The sequence below is a fragment of the Mesocricetus auratus genome, unplaced genomic scaffold (genome assembly GCF_017639785.1).
Source record: "Mesocricetus auratus isolate SY011 unplaced genomic scaffold, BCM_Maur_2.0 Super-Scaffold_100021, whole genome shotgun sequence".
In the NCBI taxonomy this organism is placed as follows: domain Eukaryota; kingdom Metazoa; phylum Chordata; class Mammalia; order Rodentia; family Cricetidae; genus Mesocricetus; species Mesocricetus auratus.
Genome location: NW_024429202.1, coordinates 5,719,915 through 5,731,131, shown reverse-complemented (window position 1 = coordinate 5,731,131; position 11,217 = coordinate 5,719,915). Strand labels below are relative to the sequence as shown.

The 11,217-nt window shown below is 49.1% G+C and overlaps 1 protein-coding gene across 1 annotated transcript; it reads left to right on the top strand.

The window, feature by feature from the left end:
• The first annotated feature begins 1,642 nt into the window (after positions 1-1,642).
• Positions 1,643-9,976, top strand: Treml4 (triggering receptor expressed on myeloid cells like 4). Its single transcript, XM_021228602.2, has 7 exons — positions 1,643-2,056; positions 2,263-2,607; positions 3,326-3,376; positions 4,896-4,946; positions 5,195-5,252; positions 7,660-7,792; positions 8,826-9,976. The coding sequence occupies exons 1-7, from the start codon at positions 1,996-1,998 to the stop codon at positions 8,964-8,966; spliced, it is 840 nt and encodes a 279-aa protein (XP_021084261.1). The 5' UTR covers positions 1,643-1,995; the 3' UTR covers positions 8,967-9,976.
• Positions 9,977-11,217: the final 1,241 nt, after the last annotated feature.

The following is an 11,217-nucleotide window of genomic DNA, read 5'->3' as shown; positions in this document are numbered from 1 at the left end:
GACTTCCCCAGAGATATAATGCAACTTAGGAATGTCAGCAAAATAAACCCTTCCTCCCCTGGTTTGCTTTTTGTCAGGGTATTCTAGTACGGAAACAGAAATGAAACCAGAGCATTTCATAGTCAACAAACTGTCAGCACAGCTCTGGTTCCAAACTCCAGACACACGGGCTGTTTTTCTCCCCATTCATTTTACTCCAGGTCCAAGTTTTACACATGTGTTTGGTGGTTGGAGCCCTAAATACCAGAATGTCCTGGAACTCACACTGATTCTCTTGCCTCTGCCTGTCATGGCCAAATGAAGACTGAGAGACATCCAGGGCATTAGGATCCCGACGTCCATATGTGGGAGGGAACTGCTTGAGACTGTTAGGTCACAAGGACTGTGACTTAGTGAGAGGTTTAACACACACACAGCAGGTATTATGTTCCTTCTCCTTTAGTGAAGAGTATGTATGTAAATATTTTAGACATATCCCAGCACTTTGAAACTACTGTAACAAAATACGTAGACTGGTTATTTTATAATAAATTTCTTGAGGCTTACAAGATGGCACCTGTGTTGATTTTCTGTGACTGTAGTAAAATACTTGAGGTGGTTACTGTATAAAGGAAAGAGGTTTATTTAACAAACACATCTGAAGACTCAAACGCACGAATGCTAGTAAAGGCACTTACTAGATGGCACCAAATGTCAGGATTCTGTTATAATCATGTCACTCAACAAGAGCCAGAGAGAGGGCAGGGCGGGAGGGAGGGAAGGAGGAAAGAAAGGAAGAAGGCAGGGAGGGGGCATTGGGACCCCATAAGCACCGTCCAAGGCATGCTTCACTTATCCTAAGGACTCCCATGCCGGCCCCTTAAAGGCTCGGCACTACCTGGGGACTGAGCTTCTGCAAGCCACGGCAGGGCTGAGGGGCAGGCTCTCTCTTGCTCTATTTTACAAGGACGCCAACCTCATTCATGATCACGGAGCCCGTGTAACCCTGCCAACTCTTCAAAGGCACTACCTCCTTTGGAATTAGATTTCATCACATGACCATGGGGGGGTGCAGGTCTTCAGTCCTCCAGCTGGAATCCTAGCACAAGGGGCGCTGCTCTCTCCCCCCCTGTTTATTTATGTACTCCACCGTCTTCCTACACTAACCTGGACTTGTGACTCTGAAGTCTAAAATCAGTTTATTTTATTGCTAATTGCTCCAGCGTGCGTCCCCATTTCTTCTACACGCTTTTTGCAAGTGAGATTTTTGTGTGTGAGATTTTTGCTCGTGATGATTTTGCATTTTTTTTTACTCATGTGTCCCTTCAACGAACACCAGTTGACATGGCCATGAATTCCCCCACTTCCTTTCTCACCCCTAAGTGTTCAATCCCTCCTGACTTCCTTCTGATAACCCTTCCTCAGCACACTCTTTTGCCGCCTTGTAGGCCCCCGCAACACCTTTTCCAGGGACCGTCCTTACAGCTCGGCATTGGACTCTGGGGGGCCCAAAAACCTTTCAGGATAAAAACACATTGTTGCCTGGGAGTGAGGCCCCTGACTTCTCTTGGGGGTGAGTATACCAGGACTCTTGACACGCCTCTAGGGGCCTTTGACCTTTCTCAGGGAAAAGAGAAGAGGAACAGGCCTCTTGAACAGGCCTCTTACTTCCCATAGTTTTGCCTTTAGTTTTTTACAGCAATAATGAGGGAGTGTGGATGGTAGGTGGTGTGGAGTGTCTGGGGTAGAGAGAGGATGAGCAGACGGAAGACAAGGTGTGAGGCAGAGCTGAGGTGTGAGGGCTAGAGATGCTGGGGCTCCCCATCCAGGCCTGGCTACCGTTCCTCTCACCCTCTCACAGGTCTCCAGAGCCCGCCTACCCAGGCCAACCACTTCCCCAATCAAAGCTCGGGTCTTCCCCCAGGTCTTGCAGCTCACAGATGCTGAGAAGCAGGGAGACTCCTACTCCGTCCAGAGCCTTCTCCTCCTCTCCTCCACTGACAGAACTAGGGGGCTATGGCCTGGAGATGCTCACAACTGCTGCTGACCCCTATGCTGCTGCCCCTCCTGGCCTCAGGTGAGACGGTTCGGGACACCAGGGGCTGAGCAGTGGGACGAGAGGACAGGGTCGGGCAGGAATCAGGCTGACCCTGTGTGTGACCAGGGGTGGCTTCAGGGCCACGCTCTGAGTCCGGGCACTAGACGTCATCGCCTCTCAGGTCTCCCAGCCCCGTAAACAAACGTGTGCAGCCAGGGCTCTGACAGGAGGGTTTGTTGTTCCAGGTGTCTGGGGGTCGAAGGTTGTGTCTGAGGACCTTCACGGAGTGGCGGGACAGAGCTTCTCCGTGAAGTGCCACTACAAACCTGAGGCAGGGCCGTATGTGCCGAAATCGTGGTGTCGGCAGACATCGCCAAGTAGATGCAACCGAGTGGTCACAACCTCCGAGCCTCGGAGAGCCGTCAGTGAATCACAACACACCATCTGGGACGATCCCGAGGCTGGCTTCTTCAGTGTCACCATCGCTCGGCTCACGGAGAAGGACTCGGCAGTCTACTGGTGCGGGCAGTTTAATGCTACCCGCAATGTAATCAACATTCTCCGGAGCATCAACCTGGTGGTGTCTCCAGGTGAGGCCTTTACGTCCCTCTCCTAGGGACCAAATGAAGTATCTATAGTTTATCCCTTGTCCCTGTCACCCCCAATCCTGACACCTGCTCTGACTGAGGAAAGTGTGGTGCTCTGCCCCTCAGACAGCTTCCTATCTCTGTCATTCCTGACTTAGGAACTGAGAGAGAATGTCTAAGTTTTGTGGAGCAGGGACTTGGAGTCTCTCCCGACTCTTAACTTATTTTAGCCTGGCACAGTGCAACTTTAACCTCAACATTTGAGAGGCAGAGGCAGGTGGGTCTTTGTGAGTTGCAGGCCAGCCTGGTCTGCAGAGCGAGTTCCTGGCCAGCCGGAGGTACATAGTGAGACCCTGTCTCAAAAAAGAAAGTTGGAATGTCTTCAAGTTATAGGCGCTTATGGGGACGCGCCACATGTGTGCCAGTGGCCATGGAGGCCAGAGGGTAGGGTCCCCTTGAGGCTAGAGTCACAAGTGGCTGTGAACCACCAGGTGTGGGTGCTGGGACCCAAACTCAGCTCCTCTACAGGAGTAATTGTGTTGTCAATGGCTGAGCCATCTCACCCAGGCACCGGTGCAGGCTGGAGGTACAGACCACTGCTGGCCCCCGGGACCCCTAAGGACCTGCTCTGAGCTCGACTATACCCGCGGTCACTATCTGGGGGTCAGACTGGATTTGCCCTTCAGGACCCCACACAGTATCCTCTCTTCTTCTCTTACAGCCTCGTCCACTCTTCCTCCGCAGACCAGCATCTGGCTCCAAACAAAGATGGGTAGGTTTTCGAGGAGCAAAGATGGATGGCTAGGGAACACGGGAGCCTGAGACTCGGTGGGGCCGTCCCCTTGGGTGGATCCCCTGGGGACTTGGCAATGAGGAAGCTGCTCTCAGGGCTTTGGGGAGAGAGATGAAGTGTGCTATCTGGTCCAGCACCACCCACACCACATTTGATTTATGCATAAAGATCCCTGGTCCAATCTGAGCAGGGTTAAACAACAAACCAAACCACAACATACAAACGGCCAGGGAAATTCTCAGCATCACTAACTGCTAGGGACATGGGAATGAAAACGCAGTGAGATCATCTCACTCTAGTAAGAATCACTCCTCCCGAAAAGACAAAAGGTAAGAGGTGCAGGGAAGATGGGAGAAAGGGAACCCCGTGGCCAGTGCGAGTGTAGATCAGTACAGTTGTGTCCTACCAGCCTATGAGCCCAGCTCTTGGGAGGCGGAGGCAGGCGGATCACAAGTTCATCATCTTGAGCTATGCAGTAAGCTCAAGGTCAGCCTTGGCTACATGGAACTCTGACTAAAACAAACAACAACAATAACATAAAACCCTAGTCGGGCATGGTGGCACACTCCTTTAATCCCAGAACGCAGGAGGCAGAGGAAGGTGGATCTCTGTGAGTTTGAGGCCAGCCTGGTCTACACAGGGAGTTCTAGGCAAGTCAGAGCTACTTTGGGAAACCCTGTCTCAAAAATCACCAAACAACAACAAAATGCTGATTTAATAGACACTGGAAATTGATGGGTGAGTACCAGAGGCTGAGAGAAAAGTGAGGAATGAATGATAGGTACTGGGCTAAGGAGTGTTAAGCAATATGAAGAGGAAAAATTCCAATGTTGTGTTGCACAGTAGAGAGGCCTTAGACTACAGTAACATACTATTTACTTTTTATTATTAAAACTTCAGAATAGTTACTTTAGTACACACATGTTTTGCGCACATGTGTATCTGTGCAACATGTGCATGCCTGGTGCTTGTGTAGTCAGAAGAGGGTGTCGTATGTCCTGGAGCTGGAGTTACAGATGGTTGTGAGTAGGAGCGAGGAATCAAACCCCGGTCCTCTGCAAGAGCAGCCAGGGTTCTTAACCAATGAGCTGTCCCTCCAGCCCCTACTCATCCTTAGAGTTTATGAAAAGGATTTTAATGTCTTTACCACAAATAACTCATAAATATACAAGTATTGGAACAGCAAATGGCATAGAATAATGTGTAAAAGCCCCTTTTAATGTTATTATTATTGTTGTTGTCATGTGTATGAATGCATGGGCCATGAGGCACACGGGGAGGTCAGGGGACAACTTTTGGGGTGGCTCTCTCCTTCCACTGTGGGTTCTAAGGTTCAAACTCAGGTCTTCAGGCTGTCTCAACCGCCTATAAATATGTAAATGCTTGAAGTTAAAGATTTTTAGGCCCAGTTACGTCCGAGCCTCCCACATCTTTCCAGGGTTAGGGCCGAGACCCCATTCTCCTTTCATGCATATCTGTCTTCTTGTTTTCCCTCCAGCCTCATCCACTCTTCCTCCACAGACGACCACCCAGCTCCCAACAAACACAGGTAGGCTTGCCAGGAGGAAAGAGGGGTAGCCAGGCAATTGAGGGGGGGAAGGGGAAGGTTAGAGGAGGCCAGTCTTTAGGGATGATGCCCTCACATGTGTAAAAAATTTAAGTATAAGCTAAAGATTCTAGGGGCTGTGAGGTGGGCCCCATCTGAAAGGCTTCTCTACTTGCTCTCGTGGGTCTGGGGACCCAGTCTCGGTCTCTGTCCTGGTCATCTGAGTGACCACCACCTTGTGTCCTTCTTAGTTCTGACCACTTCTCCAGAGGAAACCACTGGCCCTTTCATCAATGGCTCTGAGCACAGGTGAGTCAGGCGTCTTCAGAGGGAGGGTTCTGGGAAAGGACGCCCAGAGAGCTCATGTAGTCAAGGAACCAGAGCGCCCAGGGCCACTCTAGGATGTTCCGCAGAGGATCTCCCTGGTGCAGACAGGGAGTCTGGACAGAAGGATGGGGGCTGGGCGGTAGGCCCCAAGCATTGGAGGGAGCTGTAGAAGAGACAGGGGAGTCAGAACGAACCGGAAACCCTGTGAGGAAGCGTGGAAAGAAATGTTTGAAGAAAGAATAGACATATGAGCTTCACAGGTTTGTAGGAAAAGGAAAGATCTCAGATCACAGACTCATACAGGGCTAGGGAATGGCTCAATGATTAAAGAAGTGTCTGCGATGTGAGGATAAGAACCAGAGTTTGGTTCCCCGGCACCCACATAAAAGCTGGGTATGGCATCATGTGTCTGTAATCAGTGTTGGGGAGCAGAGACAGGCAGACCTCAGGGGCTCAATGACCAGCTAGTCTCACCAACCATTGAGCTCCAGGCTAAGAAATAGACCCTCCAAGGTCAGAGCTATATAAACAGCTCTAAAACAACAGCAACAGACAGAGATAGAAAAAGCCCAACCTACCTTCCCAAATCCAGCAGTCAACAACAGAACTCAAAACAAGAAAACCCCCAGAATCAAGCAACTGTTGAGCTAGGCAAGGTTGTCAGATACAAGATCAACAGAGATCATGCCTGGGTTCAACTCCCAACCTCCACAACAGGTTCACAACTGCCTGTAACTCCAACTCCTGGGATCTGACACCCTGTTCTGGCCTCTGTGGCAGGCAAATGTGCCAAATGTAAAATAAGAATAAATTTAAAAAGTGTTGCCCCTGAGAATAGTGCATTTCAGGCCCAGGAGGTGTGAGGAACCTGCTGTGGTCACTCATGCCTGTAAGCCCCATATTGGAGGCCAGGGGATCAGGAGTTGAAGGTCATCCGGGTCTACAGAGAGAGCTTGAGGTCAGCCTGAGCTACATAAAACACTATATTTAAAACAAGGAAGGGGACCTAATGAGTGGAACAGGGGACAAGGCTGGAGGCGTGCAAGCAGGTCTGTGTAAATGCAGGGACAGATTGTAACATAGTAACGCCCTCAAAGAGTTGGGACAAGGTCCCATTATTTGGAAGACTAGCTCCATAATTTAGAAATGAACTCCCAACTTCCATTATGATACACAACCTGATTTCCAGATAGATTCAAACTGTATAACTTAAGTTAATTTTTAAAAAGCGATGAGGCTGGGCATGGTGGCACACTCCTTTAATGCCAGCACTCACCAGGCAGAGTCAGGTGGATCTCTGTGAGTTTGAAGTAGAGGTCTACATATCGAGTTTCAGGACAGTTAGGGCTACTTAATAGAAAGACTCTGACTAAAAACTAAATAAATAAACAAATAGATAAACAAATAAATAAAAAGCAGATGAATATGAATATCTGGGTGAGGAGGATATTTTTTTGGTTTGTTTTATTTTTTGATTTTTTTTCAGAAAACTTTAAAAACACATATCATGGGGGTGGGAATTCAACTGCCTTTTTAAAGGAGGGGGAGTTCTGCTCAACAAACAGCATGGTGAGAAATGTTCACAGGCAGCAGACTGAGAAAAATTAATTTTAAAAAGCTGAAGACAAACACAGCAGTGTGGTTTATGGTTCTCAAAGAAAAAGATGCCCATCCCAGTGGAAAATGTCAGACAAGAAAGGCAATTAGTCGAAGAGAAAATCTGAAAGGCAAATATCCGTGTTCACTGCCAAGGATCGCAGCCTCACATCTTAACAATGAGCAAGGCAGCCGCGTGCTGGGAAGTGCTTCCGGTTGGGACTGTTGTGGGCTCCTGAACCCTGAGTACAGTTGGTGGTGGCACAGACTCCTCCCACCTGTGAGAGGGCGGAGCCTCCTGGGTTTCAGAGTCTCTTAATGAGCAGCCAAAATTTCACAACCCAAAAGATGAGCTCCAGAGACTGAACAGTTGTGGACCAGAGCCACTAAGGCGTGGACAAGGTGACAACTCAGGTCCCCTTCATAAGTGGCTCTCTGTGACTCCTCACTGGCCTGCAGAGCTCTGAACGCCTCCTCCCAGCAGACCTGTCTTTCTCTGTGACAGCAGCAGCCCCGGTTTCTGGGCCGGCTTGATGGCTTTCTGGCTGACCCGGTGAGGAGCGTCCTTCCCCCAGTTGTTCAGAACCCCAGCCAGAGTTTTTACCCTTCCTCCTGGGTTTCTTACTTGTGGGTTTCCTCCCAGGCTCAGAGACCCCAGGGCTCTCATCCCCACTCGTGTCCATTGTCCCTCCAGGGCTCAGGGCAGGGCCCTGGGCAATAAACTCCCAGCTGGGGGCCATTTAGAAGCAGGTGATATCTCAGCCCAGGCTCCTCTTTCTGCTTCTGCCTCCAGAAACCAAAGTTCTCCTTCCTTTCCTGGCTGGGAATCCCCGAGGCTTTTGGTCTTCGTGCAGTACGGACTCCTCCTGCTCAAGGGCCTGATGCTGTCAGTTTTCTGTGTGGTCCTTTGCCGGAGGCGCTGCCAAGTGAGTGACCTGGCTTGGGGTGAGGGTGTTCTGTAGGATCCAGTGAGTGATCTAGGAGAACCATGTTTTCAGTTTCGAGTGAATGTGTTTATTAATTACATAGCAAGCCAAAGTAAGAGTAAATACCAATCAGTAGTAGAGAGAGCAAACCCTCATGAAACCGGGCACTCAAAGCATCCGGCAAAACTAAGGAAGCCCCATGCAGGCACCAGTTGGAGTTTCCAATAGAGTCCCAAGCAGGGCAGTGTCTGAACCCTCAGGTGAGGCTTCTGAAGACAAACAGAAGACAGATGCCATCAACACCCTACAAAAACCAGTTGGGGAAGTTGAGGCAGCCAGCTGGTTCCCAGTAGAGCTTTCTCTCCACCGACCAGCTTCCCAATAGTGACTTCTGGAGATGTCACATTTCGTTGCTCCCAGGAGCACGATGTTTTCACTCCTGGCCTGCTTTTGCTGTTCCCTTCCCTCCCTGCCACAAGGTTAGAAGGGCCAGACCACCTGTTCCCAGACTAGAGTCCTTAGAGGACACTTTGAGACAAACCTGGTTCATTCTGAATGGGGCACAAGACAGCCTCACATTCAGAGGCAGCTCCTCAGTGAGCTCAAACACCACACACACACACACACACACACACACACACACACACACACACACACACGCACGCACGCACGCACGCACTCACTCACGCACGCACGCACGCACATACAGCACATACATACCAGTGTAATGCATGTTACAGGGGCAGTAGAGCTGGGGTCACAAATGTCCCAGGGTATATTCCTAGGGAGAGGGATGGAAGTGACATTTCTTGGACTCCCTGACTATTCCTCAGAAAGTGTCCTCCCAGGAGGACAGTGCCCGGGGCCCTGGTTGGAAATCTCTCTTCTGGGTCAGAAAAAAGCAGAAGATGCCTGAAGGAAGGGCTGGGGAGGAAGAGGAAGGAAAGAAGATTCCAGATAGCAGTCCTGAGGCAGGAGAAGGCGACATAACAAGGCCTCGCTTGTGAATTCCCCCTTCCCCTTTCTTCCTCAGAGACAGGCGTGTACGGCGGAGACAGTGATGGTGGAGGTTACAGAATATGCCAGCCTTCCTGACATCTCGGAGTCCTTGGGCACATTTGGCCATCTCTCGGGGTGTGAGAAGAATGCCTATTCTCCCAGCCCCATGCAGTGACCAGAGCTGCCCAACCAACGCATACTACAACCCTACCGAAGCCTCCAAGCAAGTTCATGGGAGACACAAGTGCCTGGTCCCAGCCTCAAACCACCAGTGGCGACTGTCACTCCGGTACCCAGCACCCTAGATCCATGTTCCCACAGCCCAGATCTCCCCCAGGCTGACCACCCATGGGAAGTTAATCTGCATTGGGGTCAGACCCTCTGGCAGCACCTAACACCCAGCTCAACTATCTCCCAGGACCCTACCTCTACACCTTCTCCTCCGGGACTTTCCCGCTCTCTCCTGCCTCCATTGGCACACATGTCTCACCGGCTGCTTCTGGAGTGGGCTACTCACTAACTTAAGTCTCTTGGACTGCATCAAAGTGGAACACGGCAACACCATTTCCCTGGGCTTCCTCTCCTCTTGCTCCGGATTCCTTAAAAATGAAAGAAAAACATGATTTAAATGATAAAATGGAGAACCAAGAAAGGCTGTGATATGCAGACTACAAACAGAGGCGGTCAAAAAGTTAAAGAAAAAACTGGTTTTTAACGAGACAAAAAACTCCCTAAACAGTTTGCTTATCCAGCTACACACAGGAGCTGACCACTAGGGGTCAGTGTTGTGTTGGTTTATCAAGTGAGACCATTTCTTCTTCACAGAGAAAGTCTGTGTGGGTGTGTGCGGTTGTCCTTTAGGGAACCAAAACAATATCATATCCATAAAACAAGAAGCAGCCAGGGTGATGTTCAGAGCAGGTGTCATCCAGTGTAGCCTGGACACCAGGAATTCATCATGGACATTCACTGCCGACAGCAAGTTGAACGTTAGCCTTGCGACCACGAGAAGGCCACCATGAAGACGGCACGTTTTCCTCCTGTTGGTACCTTGCTCAGCTCTGGTCTGGGGGCTCTTGCTTTGCAGTATCGCATCTGGTTTTTTGATGGGAGATGGAGGGGGAGAGGATAAGAGAAGAGGGGAGGTGTGGAGGGAGGGAAACTGTGGTCAGAATGTGTTTACGAGACAAGACTCTATTTTCAATAAAATATAAATAAGTAACAATTAAAACGTGTATGTTAAAAGTTAGAGAGGAAAAAACCCGAAAAGGACAGTAGTTCTAGTAGACCAATGCCCTGTTTGCCTCCCTTGGCACCGCAGTATGTTCTGCATAGACACGTATGTGGGTGAAGTATCCATACACACAAAATCAACCCCAAACAAACACCCGTCAAATGGCAAGCACTCTCTGTTGTTTGTTGTCTCTTAGGACAATTCTTTTTTTGGTGTTTTCGAGACAGGCTCTCTACATAGCCCTGGCTGTCATAGAACTGTCTGTGTAGACCAGGCTGGCCTCAAACCCACAGAGATCTATATGTCTGCCTCTACTTCCCCAGTGCTGGGATTAAATTATCCACCATCATACCTGGCTGGATAAACTTATTATCTTCATTTTAACTTCTAACTTCATGACTTTTCATCTCCCATAGCAGAATAATTGTTCTATTTATTTCTCTGTAAGTTGTTTTTACAAGTTATTCTTTTTGTAGCATTTGGCAGCCTTGCTCATCTTATCTTTCCTCCTCCTCTCTAGGATGCACTGCTTAAGATCGCCCAAGGGCAAACAGAGGTGAGACTCTTGCCAGGGAAGCCCAAAGGCATAGACATATTTAGCACACCATAAAGCCACCCAAATCAGAGACTAGCAAAAGTCAAGACAGTATCTTGAATTATTGGGAATTTTTTTCATCTCCTTTTTACAATTAGGATAAGCAAAAGCATAAGCGGAATTAAAGATATAAATGTTAAGTAAGAAGATATTTAAAAGCAAAACAAATATATGTGTGTTGAGGTAGAGATGCAAGCAATTGAAAACAGGAGCCATAGAGGGGGAAAAGGCCAGAGAATTAAAAGCCCAAAGATAGGCATGATGGCACAAACCTGGAATTCCCAGCCCATGGGAAGCGGAGACAGGAGGATGAGCTATCAAAGATTGCCAAGATCAAGTTATACAGTGGGTCTGAGGTCAGCTAAGGCTGCATGAGAGACCTGCCTAAAATTCCAAAACAAACGTAAATGTTCTGTGTTTCAAGACACCACAAGGAAAAGGAAAAAGATAAAAAGGGGTTGAGGAGAAGGTATGGAAGATGGACAGACAGACAAGGAGACAGACAGACAGACAGACACACACACACACACACACACACACAGAGCACCAGGCAGCAATAACCTAACTCCCTCTCAGTAGCTGTCTTAGTAAGGATTT